Genomic DNA, 19,478 nt, shown 5'->3' with positions numbered 1-19,478 from the left:
TGAGATACTGCTATAACAGATCTGTTGCTAGCCAATTTTAAACCACAAACTACTGAGCAACACGTACTGGGATAACTACAGACTGTTCAGCCCTTATTATACAGAAGATCCTTTTCTTTAACTCTATCACATTCTTGTGAAGAAGTATAATTATCATCTCCATTTGTGCATTCTGCAGTGCAGTTCCTTGCTCAGCAGAAATGAAGTATTTCTTTTACACTTTAAGCACATTGGGCATTTTCCATTTAATTATTTACTGGGTTTTCTGGTTTTGCTGTATTTTCACTACATGTCACCTGTATGTTTGCGTTAAAAAGCAGTCTGTTTCATGAGTACACGTGATTGTGCCTCCTTTGAAGTAGCCAGGCCAGCAAAAGCACACAAGTGTGAAAGTACTCACAGTAGCCTTCATCTGGATTTCCTCAAGCATTGTGAGTTTTGTCCAGCAACTGTAGAAGGATGGTGATTATGTCGTATTGAGATGTGGTTGAATTGATTTTCTCTTTTTATTTTATTAAACCAAATCACATTAATAAAGGGCATCAATCCCTGAGACTCAGTAAACATGGAACACTGAAAAACATAACTTACATTTTAATAGAATTGCTGATAAATAAGAGTCTATATCAATCAAAAAATTATTATTCAAAGTAGAAAATGATATAGCATTTAACATATACATTGCTGAATGTTTAAATGATCTGTCTGCTAAAGAGCTTATTCTAAGACACAGTAGGTAGAGAAAGAATGGCACCAGTGCAACTTTAGTCTTAATGTTTCATAGAATTTATGTATGTGTCACAAATAAAACCAGCAGTGATTTATTCTTTTGTGGCCAATTCTATTAGGAGAACTCAGTATGTTTGTTTTTTCTGGCTGTACCTGGATCTCTGGCTCCAGAGGACCACAGAAGGGAGGGAGCCCCTTTCTAAAGGGAAATACTGTGTATAATTATATATATTGCTGTATATAATTTCATGCTTTTGATGGTAATAATGATACTTAACACTTGAATGGTGCTTGTTATGCACAGTTCTCTGGTTCTACTTGTGTTTCACTCAAGTATTCTTCTTTTATAGAGCATAGGTATATCTTCAGATTCTGTATTTGAAATACATCATTTTAAGTTATTAGTATCCCAGAAACAATTTTTTTTATAATTGACATACAACATTTTTATAATTGACAACCCACCTCTGTGGAATGTGTTCTACAAAAAATGATGTTGTGCCTATTTTGAGAGAGTGTCTGCAGCTGGAGGTCCGTGGTCAGTTGAGGGAATAACAAAGTTAAGGAAGTCTAAGGCAATGGTCTAACAAGCAAAAGTTGAAATTTCAAATCCTCATCCTGCATTGGGCTCTGCATTGGCAATTCCAGTATGTTTGTAATTATATTGATTAAAAGAGGGCTCTGAAGGGGGTTTGGGATTTGCTGGGTTTTCACTACAGTGCACTTTTTTTGCCATACTGGAGTCTTGGTTAAAAATTTGTCACCTTGCAGTCCGGTCTGTTTTCTGAGTGTAGTTATAAATGTCTCCTTAAGAAAGGAAGATTTCTAAGTTTAACAGATCATACTTTGACCTTCACAAATTGAAATTAACACGCTATATTAATTTCTTTGTTTAAGTTTAATTCCTCAGCTGAAACCCTACTAAGTGAATAAGAGCTAAAGAAACAGCTGTGGGAGCTTCTGAGTGATTTTTGGATTTGTATTTGCAAAAATATTTGTAACGGTCCATAGTCACCTCTAACATAGCAGCAGCAATTTCATTTTTCTTTTTCATCTGTATTACTATATTTTATACCCTGACCTTTTGCTCTTCCTTTGCCTTTCTGAACTTACATGAACTATTCTAAGCATGCTACAAAATATTTAGCACCCTTCAGTATTGTCTTTCACAATAGCACTGGCATACTGTCATTTAGTTTAGAAGTTTGAAGCAGATGAGTTTTTCTGTTTGCTGCTTAACCAAATGTTTTCTATCCTAGCTGCTTGGGACAAACCAGTATTATTTGTTTTCATATTTCTGTTTCCTTCTTCGGAAGAACACAGCCAAATAACATATTCAGGATCTGTCCTAAAATAGTCATGAGTCACACACCTGTTTCTGAAAAGAAACCCGCCGTATCCAAATTCATAGATACCCTACCATGGCCGATTTATTAAATGCACAAAATACCCATTTCCTCAATACTCTTTTTGTATTACATTTCCACTTTGTGTTCATTTTGTTACATATCAGCCCATATTCTCCCTGCTGTCTGAGGCGCTCATAGCCTAGTCATTACAATACTCGTATCAATTTTTTTAATGATGGTATTTATGATTGCAAATTTCATAACTTGACAACGTCCCAATCGTTCCATTACACAGTTTGTATTATCACTTGTTTCATTTATGCAGCCTATGTTAAAATCATATAATTATTTCTGACTGTGCCCTAAAAGCCTGCAGATGTTTTCCCAATCTGCCTGTGATATTTATAGCTGATCCCTTTGCTCTGTAAACAGCGAGCGATGTGGGGTAAATTAACCCTAACAAACGCCTTAATCGTGAAAATCATCAGACCTCTTTGGCTTGCTGAGGTGGTGTGTGAGCTGAGGAAGGCTGTTGCCATATATCATTTTCTTGCCCTTGGTGCAGCTTTGCTTGCAAATACACATGTACTCTCTTCATACACGTGTACTTCTTTCATCAAACACTGTGTTTTTCTGATAGTTATTAGCTAAAATATGAATACCTTAAATTCATAATGTTTGGTGTCAAAGTACCACATGTGTTTAAGGCCTGATTTACAAAGCTATACCTTGCAGCTCCCTGTTATATTGGTGAGATCAGTGGCTATCGAGCTTGTCTGAGAAATACTGCTTCCTATCTAGGTTTTAAAAACAGTTAAAAAAGGCTAACTCTAGACACTCAGGTTTGAAACACCCCACTCTAGTGTTCATCACTCCACCCTGTGTTCATTTATTAAGATCCCAAAGATCCCAGGGTAGCAAAACTTGTTCAATTACCTCTAAATTTGAGGCTTGTCACATTAAAATCTGCAGAATTTTTGGGTGCTTCATGTTAAACAAAATCTGAATTTCTCTGCTCATTTCAAGCCTAAATTGTGATACTAATTTGAGTTATTTTCTAAATTGTGTTCCAGGATATCGTTGCTTGATACTTATATTCACAACATTTGATAATAAACATAACCTCGGAAGGAAGTCCACAAGAGGGTAAATGCATCTGGCTGAACATACCACCTTTGCTTGCAGGGGAGCCCTAAAGCTTTTCCCACATCTGGGTCCCTTGCAGCTAGCACTCCTCGTTTAGTTCTGTGGCATTTGCATATTACAGAAAAATAAGCAATAATACTGTATGAAACAGTCCTCTAAAGCATGCTGCTGTGCTGATTATCTTTTTTCTTACATTCCATGTTGGATACAATAGTGCCTTGTGTTTGCACAGTTGTATAATTTTTGTTATATGCAATGAGAGTTTGTTTTCGTAGTGACTGGGTGTAATAGCTCAGTATGTATATTTATTATTATCATGTTGGGCTTTAATGGGCTGGTCTCGCAAGTACTCTGCTTGCTCAGTACCCTCCTCCCACCAAAGACTTGCAGGATCTGTAGCCTACAAATATACAACAGCTTAAACTAATAGAAATAGCAGTTTCTCACACGGAGTATCACAATGTGCAGCTTAATTTTTCCTTTGAGAATTAATTGATGAGTGAATAAACAGATTCTTAATACTTAGAAAATAAGATTACACTACGAAATGGAAATGTGTTTGTGAGATCTGGGGAGAGATTACACTTGCAGTAGTTCTAACAGTTTACCTCCATGTGCTAGTAGTATCTTCATGTGAATAAGAGTAGGAGAAGCAGTGGAGAGCAATACTTTAAAAGTCTACCCGAGAGGAATATAGGCTGTCTAAACTGCTGGTATGGTCCCTATCACTGCACCATCTGAATGTTTCAGAATCTTTAGGAGATTTATTCTTGCAACATCCCTGTGAGGTGGGGAATTGCAGTTGTAGCCCTTTCACGATTGGAATCGAAAAGCACAGGGAGTTTTCAAAGGTCAAAAAGAAAGTCTGTTGTGGAGCTGGGAATGGAAAGTAAGTTGTCAAGTCTCTAAGGCCAATGTGTTGAGTATTGTGTTATTATACCCCTTGAAATTTTATCAACTTTCTGATTTATACAGTGGCCCAGTCAGTTTCTGTTTCTGAAATGGTCGTGTTTTCATTCATTTCTCAATGCTAATTGGTGATAAAATGGGAAGATAAGCTTGTTTAGAGTAATTTGTTTGCAGTCTTTTTCTTTTTTTCTGGATGTTAGTGATGAACCCAGAGCTAGTGGTAAAAATAATCTTTGAGTGAAAACATTTTCATCTTTAATCCAATCCTGAATTATCGTACAGTGTTCCTGCACAGCTTCTATGTAGTAAATAAGCACCTGTTCTGAGATGGGCTCATTTCATGCACTTTTGTTAATTTGTTTCTTTTTTTACAACTTTTTTTATTAACACTTAAGATTAAATCATTGCAGTTAAACTGCTTATTTCTTTTTAAAATAAATTCTTTGCTGGGCTACATAAGTTGAAGGTCTCCTTCAGTTGCAGGAAGAAAATCGTTTCCTGCTGCTAATGTAGACTTCTGTGGCAAATCTGAACCCTTTAGTAAGGAGATGCTGTTCAGTGCAGCACGTCTCGCAACTGAAGTACCGTAAACTGTCCTCTGTAATGCCCTCCTCTTAAGAGAACGCAGGATGTAGGGAATTGGGAAAATAAGGGAAGAGGGCAGGAGTGGAAGTTGGGGCTGCTTTGCTGTCTTTTCTATAAGACACATGAAACGTCAAGATTACATTTCTCCATGTTTGGCAGTGGATGTGCGTGATTTGTGCAGTTTGTGTGTGTTAACTCAGAGACTGGAAGATCCAACCCTGTCTCTTACGTGCGGACTCGACCCTCACCTCTCCAAGGGGATTGTGTGTCAGTTTTGGCACAGCACGGGTGTGGTGGATCTTGGCAGCTGAGACTGCCCCTTCCAAGCATTTTATATAGGAAGAGAAGTGCGCTGGCCAATTTCAGAATTCTAGCACTGCTTTTAACTGTGGATTTCCAGAGTGCTTTCTATCTATTTGTCAGTTTGGAGATTGATTAGATATGTTTGTCTATGATGAATTAGCTGCACTTCTCAGGGATGTGTGGATATAAGAGGTGTATAGGCTGACTTGAGAAAACTTGAAGCTGCAGATTAACTTTTTAACACATTGCTCAGCATTTGGTAGTCCCTGCACATTTCATCTACGAAAAGGTGAAGGGTAAGATAGGTGAGACCAAATACTTATCTCTCTCTCAGCACGAAGGCGCTTTTAGTCAATATGGTCCATTCTTCTTTGTTGTCCCATTCTCACTCCCATGCTTCTGGTAGGGTGACTTATGTGAAGAAAAGAGAAAACCGGAAAAAATGTTTTCATTATAGTTTGGAGAGTTTTCAACTGTCAGTTTTTCAAAAATTTTGCTTTTGGAATTTTTGGCAGTGTTTAAGTTGGGATGTTTTTATAATAATAATTGGAAAGGTTTATAGGTTGGGTTTCATATTCAGAAACAAAAAAAATCAAAAGGTGAGAACTTGAATCATCCAAGTTTTTTAAAACCCGGTTAGCAAATGTATATGTGATTGACATTGATGTAAATGGAAAATAGGAGATCTACACAAATTCCAGTTAAATTTTGAATGGGCAAGACACTAGATTATGAGCACTGCGCACAGTTGCTTGTCTGTGAATCTGAAGGCTGAGCGCCCTTTAAATATTTAACTTGGGTTATTTCACTGCATTAATTCTTTCTCAGACATAATTAAACAGGTGATGAAAAACAAATGTAAATATCATAGTTGTCCCTTGTGTTGGAAAGAATAATGCTCAATGGTATTCATTCACATAAGTAGTGGGAAACTGATTCATGTATTTCCTATGCTTGAATAGCTTAATATATCAGTTGTTGTGGTTCATCATGAAAATCACGGAAATGACAGTGTGCTTTTAAAATCCTAAATAGCAAGATATGCTTTGATAGAATGAGGCCAGCTCATAAAATCAAAAGGATAACATAATAAATAAAATTCCAGAAACCTGAGCATGTCTACTACAGCTTTGCCCTCCTTCTGACTGTGGTGTTGATGTTGGCAGGCAGTAGGCTGTGATCGACAACTTGGGAGCAATGCCAAGGAAGACAACTGTGGAATCTGTGCAGGAGATGGTTCAACATGCAGGCTTGTGAGGGGACAAGCTAAGGCACATGTCTCACCAGAAAAAAGTAGGTTGCAAATTGATCCTATGATAATTTATCCTTGACTATGTTTTCTGCTTTTATATTAACATACATATTGCAGAGTATTGACCTTTTCACTATATACTTGTTTGCAGCTTTCCAAAGCTACTTATTCTAAAGTCTGTGCTAGATTAGTCCACTGAAATTCCACGAGGGATACCACACATTAGGGTATAGCTAGGAAAGAATTTGAGACATGCATTTTTTTAATAGACCTACTCAATTCATTCTATCAGGAATAACCATCAAGATGCACATCTTATTTTAGAGGGTATCCTCATGTTGCAATATATGTGATGCTGCAGCAATGTTTTTAAATCATGGAAACATCTTATAGATGGTTTTATGGAAATTGTGGCCCAGGATTGAAAATGCCTGGTTTTCAACTTAACTTTGCTTTTTTTTTTTTTTTTTTTTGTCTAAAGACAGTTGAACTTCAGAGGCAAGTTAACTATTTGCATGGTACAAAAGGCACAAGGTGAAAGGAAATAATACTTTCTTCTCTTTTTGTGTGTGTTTGGCTCAAATTTTGCCATTCTTTCTGAAAAATAATTAGCATCTAACTGTGAATAACTCCGTAATTCTCAGTAGTAGTGAAAATATGAGAGAGAAGAGATGTCAAAATTAGACCCTTTACTGGAGTCTTAAGAGTCTGGCTATGTTGATATTCAGGCAAGTTTTGTCAAGAAACGCTCGCCTCTGACAATCGTGCTTTCCACCCTCACAGATGATGCTCCCTGTAATCTCACAGCGTGTCCCATGCATTTATCATGTGAGATAGTTGCCTCACATCTATTTTTTTCTGTTTCTGAACTCACAATGTGCATCTGTCACATGGAGATGGACCCTTTGGGGTTCATTACCTTCCTGCAGATCCACAAGATGCGAGGGTGAGGATCTGGTGCTCTTAGAGTAAAGTCAGTACTCAAAGTTCAAATGCAAGCAGGTATTTTTTTAAAATGGATGAAGCACCTGCCTTTGACAGCTGCATAAATTTTAGTCCTGTTGTATTTCAGCCTGTAAATGTTTCACTTGTGCCCTGAGTTTGAAAGAGCTGTTGTATGTTGAGTCATGCTTAATTCTTATTGCAGTACATATAAGTGTTTCCATGGAGTTTTTTTTTAATGCCACTGCTTGCTGTGTGCTTCAATGTGGATGTAAGTTGAAGTGCAATGTATGTGATCGTAATGCTTGTTACCTTACAGTGTGATGACTTGTATTGATCTAAAAGGTTTTATGTTAGGCTATCCTAGACTGTACAGGTGCATATTTTTTCTAATCCAATTCATATGTATAACAAAGGTAATCTAAATTAAAAAGTGAACATTTTTGTGGCAATGTCTTTTGAAGTCATAGGATAATTTTGCACAAGTCAAAGAGCCTTTTTTATGTCCTAGATGGGCTATCATGGGTGTCAGCTTTTGCCATGCGTTTACATTGCCTTTTTCATGGATGGGAAAATGTAGTTCAGTAATTTATAGTTTTTCATCCTGAAACACTGACAAATGTCTTGAATGTTTGCAATGAGCTGAAAAAGAGTTTTCAGGAAGGGCCAGTTTTTATTCACTTTGTCATGTGAAATACTCTGAGGTTCTGGTCAACACAGAGCAGCCACTTGCGAAGCAGTAAAGACTGAATAATATTTTTGTAGTATTACCAAGTTGTATTTGTTTTGTGTGGCTACTGATAGTTATATATACACAAAATAGATCTTCCCCTTTCTGATTTGGAGGTCAGCTGGAACAGAAAGGAATTGCGTTTTCTATTGGAAGGGACCTTAAAGATCATCTTGTTCTACTTCCCCTGCTATGGCAGGGACACGTTCCACTAGACCAGGTTGCTCAAAGCCCCATTCAACCTGGCCTTGAATGCCTACAGGGATGGGGCGTCCATATCATCTCTGGTCAACCTGTTCCAGTGTCTCACCACTCTGACAGTAAATTTTTTCCTAATATCTAATCTAAATCTATCCTCTTCCAATTTAAAACTGTTATCCCTCCTTCTATCGCTACACTCTCTGATAGAGTCACTCCCCTGTAGGCCCCCCTTAAGTACTGGAAGGAGCCTTCCCTTCCCTGGACTGAACAACCCAAACTCTCTCAGCCTGTCTTCATAGCAGAGGGGCCTCCAGTCCTCCGATCATCTCTGTGGCCCTCCTCTGGACTCACTCCAACAGGTCCATGTCTGTCTTATGTTGGGGCCTCCAGAGCTAGATGCAATTGTCCAGATGGGATCTCACCAGAGTGGAGTAGAGGGACAGAATCACCTCCCTCAACCTGCTGGCCATGTTCTTCTGATGCAGCCCAGGATGCAGTTGACCTTCTGGGCTGTGAGCACATATTGCTGGCCCATGTTGAGCTTCTCATCCACCAACACTCCCAAGTTGTCCTCCTCTGCTCTCAATCCATTCTCCACCCAGCCTATATTTGTGCTTGGGATTGCCCCGGCCCACGTGCAGGACCTTGCACTTGGCCTTGAACTTCTTGAGGTTTGCACAGGCCTGCCTGTCCAAGTCCATCTGGATGGCACCCCTTCCTCCAGTAAGTCAACTGCTCCACACAGCTTGGTGTTGTCAGCAAACTTGTGAGGGTGCACTCAGTTCCACTGTCTGTGTCACTGACAAAAAATGCTAAACAGCACCAGTCACTGAGGAACACCACTTGTCACTGGTTCTCCACTTGAACATCAAGCCATTGACCACAACCCTTTGAGTGCGACGAGCCAGCCAGTTCCTTGCTCACTGAGGTGTCCATTCGTCAAATCCACAACTCTCCAATTTAGAGGCAAGGGTGTTGTGTGGAACAGTTTCAAACACTTTGCACAAGTCCAGGCAGATGATGTCAGTTGCTCATGAAGTATACGTATGGTTCTTTGTTTTCTCTGTCATAATTCAGTGGCTCTTGAAGAGTTCTTTAAAATTAAAGATGAGAAAGACTATTCTGGGGAAGGTGTTAGTTATGTCAACTTTTGGTTTTACCTTGCACTGCAGTAGGCTAGATTATATGAATGAACTACCATTCACATAAGCAAAACAGTACATGTGCTTCTGAAATCAGAAATTTTGATGATTTTCTTGGTGTCATAAGAGTGCCAAAATCTTTTTTGGGTCAAGTTCTTCAACACTATGGATGCAGTTCTGAATAATCCCCTTCTGTGTGAATGAAATGTGGAAATTAAGCCATGCTTTGTTTGTGCTAATTTATGAGTGAAGGGAGACACAATATCAACCTAGTAGTCATTTGGAAGCTTTCAGAGCTGGTGTTGAGAAGTAAATTATCGACACATGACAGACATGTATTTAAGAAGGAGCTTGTAAGGTTGTGAGCAGGATGTAAATTTTATTGTGCAGTGAGGCAAATTAAAGAATTGGAAAGAAAGCATAAGCCAAAGATTTTATTATGACAAAAAAAGGAGACATAAGGGAAAATAAAAGTGCCTTGTTATCTTGGTCCTTATTTTAAGAAAAGAAATCTAGGCATTGATAGCAAATGATTTCTCATAAAGGACTCACTTTGTTTTATTATCTTTTTTATATGTTTTTACATAAAATGAGTGCCTTTGATCAGAAAGCTGAACAGCACTGAAAGAAAGCTTACTGTTTTGCAAATATGAAACGAACTGTCATTTCAAAAGTTCTTTATTTTTTCCACTAACACTTAATTGCCTTTGAAAGACAAAGTTAGACTTCTGCCAGCAAGCCAGATTCTAACATTCTGGTAAAATGATTAAAGATTTGACTAATGATATTCAAACAAAAAGTGTAATAGGTTGTAAAATGTACCGTCCCATTGGGAAATGAGATATCATGGGCCTGATGTTTCTAGTGCTATATGCATGGAACTCCCATTAACTCCACTGCACTTTGTGCACGTGGAAAAATTGTAGGATTGGGCCCTGATGTCTGCTTTCTGCACCATTATTGGCAAGAAATGGTAGGAAAGTGTTCTTGTTCTGATACCAAGGAAGAAGAAAAGATGCTGGTTCTGAAATTAACACGGTTGAAGGCTCAGACCTGTCCAAAGCCGGTCTTACTTGATTCTCAAACTGTTTGATACTTGCAAGTTTTTTCTTTCTTAACTTTTTTGCTAAATTGCTTCATATAAATATTTCAGTGTTGATAGCTTTGTAACTGTTTTAATTTCTTCTTGCCATGTGTTTTAGTTCCTATGGCACTTGCGTAATTTACCATTGGTCACTTACTGTCATGTGTTTGTACGTCATCATCCCCAAGCGCACTTAACCAAAAACCTACTTTCACTTTGGTCATTTATCTAAAGAGAGGCCTTCTGCAAGGCTGCCTGTTCAGTATCATCAGCTGGCTCAGTTTTGTGGCGGCTTGCTACCTCGCATCTTTTTCCCCTCTTTGAAATCAATATACATGGAGCTCATAACCCCCATTGTCAAGGTTGCCTGATACTTCTTTTTATATGAATAAGTTTTTGTCAAAATTCAGCAGTTGGGTCAGAAGCTTTCCATGCCAGGTGCTGAATGTTTTGGAGAAAATTCAGCCAAAAAAACTCAGCGTATTCCAAGGACACAGAGGAGAAAAACATGTTGTTTCCCACTGTCAAAACATTCCTGAAACCTTTTCTTTAATATGTCTTAACATCCCCCATTGTTGGACTTGATCACGGATCAGGGATTTGAAATTTGGCAGGCAAGGGTCTTCTGGTCATGGACGAGGCTTTTGCAATATCTGTGAACATCAACATGTATTTTACTACAGCCCTTAAAAAAAATGCAAAAAGCAAAACCCTTTTCCTTCGGGCTCTGTAGAGCCTTCTTGGATGTTAACAGCTGACATTTCTGAAAACTTGTCCTTTTAAGTGTGCTCTAGCTTGTTACACGTCCTAACTGCAAACAGCTAGTATGTCCTTAGAATAAATCATAATGTTGCTCTTCCAAAGCTAAGCTATTAAAAAGTCTCCTTGAGGTTGCTCTTGCTTTCTGCTTTGCTGCAGTGTAGAATGGGTGCCATGGGATGAACTGTATGATGCCTTCTGCCTCACATTCAGGTATTACAGAGGAGATTTTGTGGAGAGCTTCAGACTCTCCTGAGCTTCAGACTTATGATTGGGGGTGATGATATCACATGAAGAGAGGGAAAGACAAAATGAGGCCAGCTGAACAGCAGAATTTGACATGTTCATACAATGAAGGAAAAACAGATATGAGATGGTGGGAGGAGGGCCTAGGACTGGATGTACAGAGACCTCGGGTCAATGAAAACGAGGAAGAGCAGAAGACTAAGATTAGATAAAGAATCTGGGGTGGGAGATGGAGTCAGAAACACTCTGAGAGGAAGGGGAAAAATCAACTGTATGTAGAGCCAGAAGAGGGAATTGGGACTGGTTTGGCAGAAAAGCTGTGTCTGGGGAGGGACAGAATGCCAATACATTAGCATTTCAGTTTGGATAAGGAGTATGTTTTTTGAAGCAAATTTCATCATGGTCCTAACATACTGCTCATCAGCTCACATCATGGAGTGGTCTTGGAGGGCACAAACTGGATTTTTTCGATTAAGCTAAGCCAGAAGATGTGCCCCAGAGAAGCACATAATATTCTCCCAACAGCTATGGAATATGCAGTCCATGGGATCAGATTAGAGTTAGTCCAAAGTGAAGCACTTGCAATGTGTATAGTGTGGATGCTGGGTCTTCAGCACCAACTAATTCAGTCTCCAGTTCCGTTTAGTTTGATTGGTTTACTTGGGGCTGTTACAGGTAGTATGAAGCCTTGTCCTTTACTTTCCTGTCCTCTCTTGTCTTACTTGGAGAAATTCCTGTGTAGGAACATTGGCTACTCAATTATTTATTTCACACTGCATTTCCTTGAGATCAATTTTCTTGATGGACTGATCACTGTGTGTCTTTGTACGTTTTTTCCAGTGCATACAGATTTTAGAAGAGGTGTCCAGAAGTAGGAAGAAGTATGTAACTAAAATGAGTTGAGGCCACACTGTCTCAAAAGCAGGTTGCTACGCCTTAGAAATATTTAGCCAACAGTGCAAAGAAGTGGCACTCTCGGATGAAGAGGCAGACTTCAGTCATAGGACCAATGGACAGAGGAGAGAGGGAGGTACAGAGGAGTGGGACAATGTCAGGCTGGAGAGGGAAGGACTCAAGGACAGAAACGATGTGCCCGTACAGATTTTGCAGTGTGACTTTTGGGGTCAAAATATATAACTGCTGCTTTCAGTAGCACATACCTATCTACTTCAGGTGTCTCTTAAAGAGTATGTATTGGCTTTGCACAGATTCCTGTAATTAGGTAGGTCAGCACATACCCCAACACAGATTTCTTCTGAAGTTATGCCTAATGTGAGAGTGGATGAGGGAAGCCACTGCAATAAGACTCCAAACATGTTGAGCTTTTTAGTTCCCTTGTGCTGGTAGTTGTTCCTGGGCTCCGTTGTTCTTTGTATTTGGAGAGCCCATAGGCCTTCGAACAGAACCAGAGGACCAGCAGATAAGTGCTGAGCAAACACTTGGAAAGAAACAGTTTTTATAGGCCTGAAATAAACCCTCTGCCCTGTTGTAAGAGGAGAGAGGGAAAAATCCCAATTGGCCCATATGTGAAACAGTAAATGGGTCCACCATGGCCCACATGGAAAAATAAATAAAACCTGCTGAATTGGATTGAGCTCAGGAATGTGGCTCCTTTATTTTGATCCTGGGGATTAGCTCCCAGTCTTACCGTAGTAGGGAGCCTGATCTTGCTCTCATTGAAATCCAAAATCTAAATCCACATTAACACCATAGAAACAGGATCAAACCTTGCCATCTAAAGTAAAAGCAATCCGGGAGCTTAATCAGCAAGTGCTGTATGTAGCGTGTGTACAGACATTTGCTGAGAGAGTCCCCGGCTAGGAGCAGAAAGGCGGTTTCAAGCAGGTGCTGGAGAAAGATGACCCATGTGCCCTCAGGAATCCCTACAGTGGAAGCAGTGTTAGGACAGAGAGACACTATATCTACCCTGTTTCTCAGTTTTTAAGGTGAGCTTTATAACTCTAAAATCAGATTTTACAGTCTAGGGTTTCTGCATGTTCCAGATAGTTTTGGGCTTACTTGTTTTCAGCTTTAGACAAAGGTCAGCAATTAAATTTCGAAGATACATAAATAGCGGGGGGGGAAAGATGATTGGAAATTCTAAGTATAGATTTCAGGATAGCAATTTCCCCTTATGTTTTCATAAGAGTTCACTGCTTTTAACAGTGTGGATACTACTGATTTAGTGGAAAACGTGCAGCATAACCATTTTAAAATGGGTTTACAGGGCCTCTTGTTCCTTTAAGAATATGAATTATATGTTTCAACTGAGAACCGGAGACCTTTGGAATATATAGTTTTGGAGCCAGACCTGGACAATCGTAACTACTGTTTCATAGGAAGTTATAGCTGTCCTCAGGAGAAGGTGGAGTCCCTTAGGTCAGCTCTGTCCCATTTTCTTCCAATTCCCCTTCTTGGTTCAGAATTCCAAAAATCTCACTTCTATATTTTCCTCTTGTTTACTTCATCTCATGCAAAGACTGCCCTAGGTCATAATTATCTCAGTCAGGTTACAAGACTCTCCCGCTGTCAGACTTCTTGACAGGTCTGTGGGGCTGCAGAGGTTGAACATTGCTGTGGCGGTGAACTTAGTCATCTCCTGTAATGCAAATAAAATACTTTCTGGTAATATTGTCTCCACCGCAGAGAAACACCAAATTTAGCACCCCCATGAGACTTTTGGACCATATCAGAGAGTGCTTCGGTGAGGGTGGAATGTCTGTAGTACTGCTAAAGGAATGTGAAGCATCCTGAAAAGGGATCAACAAGGCCTGCCGAGGCGAGCGGAGCTTGCTGTAAGGAGGTGGAGGAAGCACAGCAGAACAATCCTGGTTGTTCTCAAGAGGAGCAGTCCTACACATCTCTGCACATCTGCAAATCTGGGCCTCATCCCTTCAGTGCGGAGTGCCCTTGGTTCCACTTCAAAACAGCAGTTGGATGTATTCACAACTGGTCATAGTCAGACTCTTATTTGAGGTTTTGTGCTGTAACTGCTGGTTGGTTGTCAAGACAGGATGCAGTTCCTGGCCAAGTAGGGACAGATGGGCGCCTCAAACCTGCTTTCTCTCAAAGGCTGTAGAGCACATATGAATTCAGTAGTTATTTCCTTGCTTTAAAGATATACACATCCACTACCTTCTGGCTATCTTTAGCAATTCGCCTGATGAAAAACCAAGATGCAAAAAGATATTAAGTGGTTCAGTAGTTAATGTTTTTTCCAGGGCTCCTTAACTCTGTATTATTGTTCTTACTGTAGTATTTTGCACTCTGGTGGAATACCCATGTATGAAATTAATAAAGATCATATTTTATTACATCCAAAATAAATTGTTATATTTAAATGACCTTCCTAGAAATTGGCGATATAAAAACTGTAACATAAGAAGGTGTTTATTTCAGAAAAAATAATTGCTGTATTTGCTTGAAGTATCCTGAACATTTGGCAGGATTTCATACTTATACTAAGGGGATGTAAACCAGAAGCTGATAATTTAGCATCTATTATAAAAGGGCCCCGTTTTAAGTGGATAGAAACATTCTTCAACTGTTTTTAGTTAAAAATAAAGTCAAATAGTCTTCCTCTAAATATTGTATCAGTAATTCTGGAGCCAACGTATCACTGACCTTCAACTGACATTACTTTTTGAATTTGCAAAAATGAACTTCCTCTACACTGTCCCCTAGATGTGTGTTAATTCCATGGCTGAACAGAGCCCCCCCTGCAGGGTGTACCTGCAGCGGGCCCGTGTTTGCAGGTCCTGCCTCAAAGAAGATTTGTAGTTGGACCGTGATGGAAATGGGAGACAGCATGTTGGTGTTTTGTTGCTTGGGCACTTCTCTCCACTTTTGTGAATATTCCAGTCGTGCACTGTGCGTGTCCTTGTCCGACACCACTGCTCTTGTTGGTGTGAAAGACTGGTCTATTGATTTGACTGTTAACTTAGTTGGCTTGGGCAAATCGCAGGTTTCCTACATTTGCAAAGGAAAGTAATAACTTTCTGCCTTTGTAAAATGCACTGAAGTAAGTGTGTTGTACATTTATATACCAAGAGGCCATTCAGGCAGCCAAAAGCTGTTTTGTATTGACATGTCCTATTGAGGGCTGGTTTGGTTTATAGTTAATTTTAAATTGAGGCTGTTACTGGAAGGAATGATCTTGTATGGTAAGTTAGATGCAGACACTCTGTTATAACATATACGTTATAGCTAATATATATTTGCTCTTAACTGGTCTGTAATTGGTTAAGGGTTAGTGTTAAGTAGATGATTTATTTCCTGTAAGTCCTGCCACTTATTAAAGTTGTAACCTGCAGCAGGAAATGAGGTGTGGGCAAAATGAGACTGAACAGCTGCAGATTTTTGTAAGGGGGAAGTACTACTTAGCAGATTCCTTATGTCAATTCAGTGATTAGGAAATAAAACTAGGACAACAGAGTGTAAATATGTTCCTAATACACTACTGACATTTCAGTTGGTTTTGTTAGTAGCAAATAATTTTCCAATAGCAAGAAAGATTTACAAGTCCATTCGTAGGTCTTAATAGTTGCATAGCATAGCAAACAGACTTGGTATACTGTACTTAATAAAATAACAAGATTATTTTTAATAGAAAAATTGTGAAACCTGTTAAATATTTTCTTAGACGCATTTGACAGTTTTCAGTCTAGTTACGTGATGTGCAAATTCCCTGATGCAGGATAACTTCTAAAACAGTTCTTTAATTTTCCTAGGGGAAGAAACCGTGATTGCTGTACCACATGGGAGTCGCAGTGTGAGAATTACCCTAAAAGGACCAGCACACCTTGGTATGACTGAGCTGTTTTATGTATTCATAGGCAGAAGATAAAAACAGAACCTTGTATCTGAACTCATCCAAACTTTGGGAACATGGGTACTATCATGACATTGATATCTCTTCCCATCTTTAATATCCAGTCTGGAGATAGTCCTACTGCACTGGAAATCCATGGTAGTTTCTAAATTTATTTAAACCAAGTCATTCTTTTATAAGATGTCTAAAATGCGGCACACTCTCAAACTATGTGCAAACAATTACATGAAATTTACTTTCAAAGGGTTATCTGTGGCATCGATAGCACTTGTATAACCCAGCACCAGATTTCTGTTAGGGTCTGAGGTCATGTAAATAGTCCAGTTGAGGTCACGCTTGGTCAGTGAGCAGTGTTCAAGCAAAAGTAATCTAGGTAAAAATGAGGTAGTAAACAAAATACATAACAGAAACTTCACAAGTCCTGTTTCCTTGTAAGACTTTTGGTCATTACATTCCATCTGTGAGAAACAGCTTGCTATTCTGTTAGATGTTTGTTTCATAATATTTTCTATACAAGGCTGATGGTAGTATCTATGGTAATTTCTTTACCCATAGGCCTAATTTACATAAAGAACTAATTGTTTCAATGATAAGTGGGACTGCCATACCAAGCAATAAAATAAACCACTTATTTAACACTGAGCAATTTTTTGTTAGTGAAAGCGGACGACTTAGTCTGAATCATAGAAACAAAAAGGACTACTTCTGCTCTGAGATATGTAAATAGAAGACAAATGCATTTTATTTGAAAATTACTCATCTGTTTGCTTTTTCTTTCAAAGAAAAAATTGAATGAGGCTTCTACTTTAGGGCAGTTCCAGAGTGACAATAACTTCTAGACAGAACACTAGTATCAACAGTGTACAAAGCCGAACTTATCTTGAAATAAATAATACTCATGTAAAAGTGTTGCAAGGGATGTATGGAGTGATCCTGACCAGTTCGGGTCAGGACTTTTGGTCTTTCTTAAGTAGTTCTGCAGAAGGAAGTTGTTGTTTCAGCTTTGTGTGAGGAAAAAGTACTAGATTCAGTGGCTCCTGGGGGATTTCTGGAAAGCTCCTGAAGAATGCAGCAGCAACTCGGTAACTAAGTACAGAGTGCTCCTGGCTTCCTACCCAGGGTGGTTCCGTAAAGAAGCTGTGGCTTGGCATTACCTTTGTTAGCTAGTTCTCTAGCTGGACGAGAATTGTGAAATGTTCCTTTAACCACTTCCCCCAGCACATCTGTTTGCAAATCTGAGAGGATTTAGACATTTGTTACCTAAAATACTTAAAATGACAGAGGTGAAAAACAAGTGAGAGCTGTTGTGGAGAGGGAGGTGAAACTGCTTCTGGCTTCACAGCCAGATTTTCAAGAACCGATGTTTTGGGGGATGTGCTTTGGGACAATATGCTTGTTTGCCTGTCTGACTGCATGTATGTTTGTGGGTGGTTGCCACTTAACAGAAAATATCAGGTGATCTTTGGTCTCCAGCTTCATTGACTTCTGTGTGTCTGCTGGTATAATTAAAGGCGGAATTTAAAAAATAATCCCATATAATTACAGGCTGCATTTGTCAGAGACATTCTTCCTGACTTGTAAGGAGTTGAATTTAACAGGTGGAGCAGGGACTGCTCTACTTATTGTAGAATTTTATACTGCCTCCTGTTGCCAGTATATATTCACTCTTCAAGTAAAGTCAGCAGCAATAGCGAATGCTTGAAGAGCACTGTGGAGTGTCTGGCACTTTTCCCTTTATCTTGTGTTCTTTTGTGCTTCATCCTGGGCTTTGTGATCTGCTCTTGTTCCAGGGAAACACAGCTGCTGGATTAATCAAAAATGGAAATGTGGTTGGAGATGTAGTGCATAACAGATTTGAAATAAATAAATGCTCTGAACATCGTTTTACAATCAGCAGCTTAGTGTTTTAGGAAAGACTGTATTTCTTTGTAGCTGGTAAGAAAAAGTATTTTGTTTATTTGTATGAGCACTAAGACAGGCAACAGAGTCATCAGAGAGCAAAGGTGTTGCTTTGGGGTTTTGTTTAGAAATAGATCCCTCTTGTACTTCTGTTTCCTTGGGTTTTGGAGTGTTTTGGTGGAAAATAACCAAATAATTAGTACAAAAATGGTTATGAATAAAATGTTTCATTGTGTTGGTTTTGGTTTTGATTTGGACTGTATTATGGCTTTTCTAGCAGTTGTTTTAAGAGCATTTGAATCAAAAGAAAGACTGAAAGTTCCCTGAAATTAATCCTCTAGCAGAAGAAACAGGAAAACCAGAAGCTAATATTTTTACAAGTGGCTAATGCTAGATAACTGAGTTCATGAACTCAGGGAGGTTAAACTTCACTAAAAGGAACTGAAACTTCTTTTCCCCTTTTGGTCAATGCCTTCTCCGCTTGCAGTGATTTGCATTACTTGACAGTATTTAGCTATGCATCTATGCACTGCTTTGTCTTTTGATAGACGCTAAGAGGAAGACAATGTTGCTTGCATTTTGAAAAGGAAGCGTGTTTTATTTTGGGCCCCTGTGTTGGGCTATCTCCAAATTAATCGCTTGGAAAAGAGCTTTTGGGTAGCAACATGATTTGCTGCTTCTTGCACTGGGAGCAGGAGCTATTTTCCTGGGAATGTTTCCATGCATCTCTCTACACAGTGAGGTATCTGCAGCGGGTTCCCCATGCCACATTGCCCTACTCCTGCCTGCCGCTAACAGTATGGGAGGGTTTTTGCAGTGGATCTTCCATCCACTGACCAAGCTGACCAAGGCATTTCCATGGGGAAGACATTCTTTTTACCAAGGTAAGGGAAGTAACACACAGACAGACAGTTATAAGTCTTTGGCACCAGTGATTATCTTGTTAGGCACAGAAAGAGGTGAGCGTTCAAGAGAATTCCCTGTCCTTATGACTCTGCACATCTCGAGTCCTAAAGACCCTTCAAGGAAATGTTGCCCTAACTTAGGACTGGGAAGCTTACTTCCACCTCTCCAGGATTACAGGATCCTGCAGAATGCATAAATGTTTGGTGAATTCTCTTCTAAACCTTGCCTGTAAGCCAGTTGGTGAAACCTTTGTTCCCAATTACTGCTCTGAAAACAATAAAATAGTTTTTTGGTGGGGAACTGCTCCTTAATAATTATTGTGTTACGTATGTGTTATACAGAGTGGGTGCTTGGTTTCACTCTTAGAAGCTTGTGATGACAAGCACTAGATACTACTGAGCAGGAATATATTGCATCAGAGATTATCCGTTGTGCTGTGGAACAGCTCTTCATCTCCCTAGGTGA

The 19,478-nt window shown here is 39.3% G+C and overlaps 1 protein-coding gene across 1 annotated transcript in view; it reads left to right on the top strand.

Annotated features, from left to right (window-relative positions):
- The window catches only part of ADAMTSL3 (ADAMTS-like 3), a 183,058-nt gene that overhangs the window by 99,211 nt on the left and 64,369 nt on the right, over positions 1-19,478 (top strand). Inside the window, exons 6-7 of the mRNA XM_009886113.1 lie at positions 6,188-6,314; positions 16,108-16,182. Coding sequence (XP_009884415.1) covers positions 6,188-6,314; positions 16,108-16,182 — 202 coding nt within the window. The remainder of the gene's footprint in view (positions 1-6,187; positions 6,315-16,107; positions 16,183-19,478) is intronic.

This window comes from Charadrius vociferus, unplaced genomic scaffold (genome assembly GCF_000708025.1).
Source record: "Charadrius vociferus isolate BGI_N301 unplaced genomic scaffold, ASM70802v2 scaffold365, whole genome shotgun sequence".
In the NCBI taxonomy this organism is placed as follows: domain Eukaryota; kingdom Metazoa; phylum Chordata; class Aves; order Charadriiformes; family Charadriidae; genus Charadrius; species Charadrius vociferus.
The sequence above is the reverse complement of the archived record's forward strand: the minus strand, read 5'-3'. Positions and strand labels throughout refer to the sequence as shown.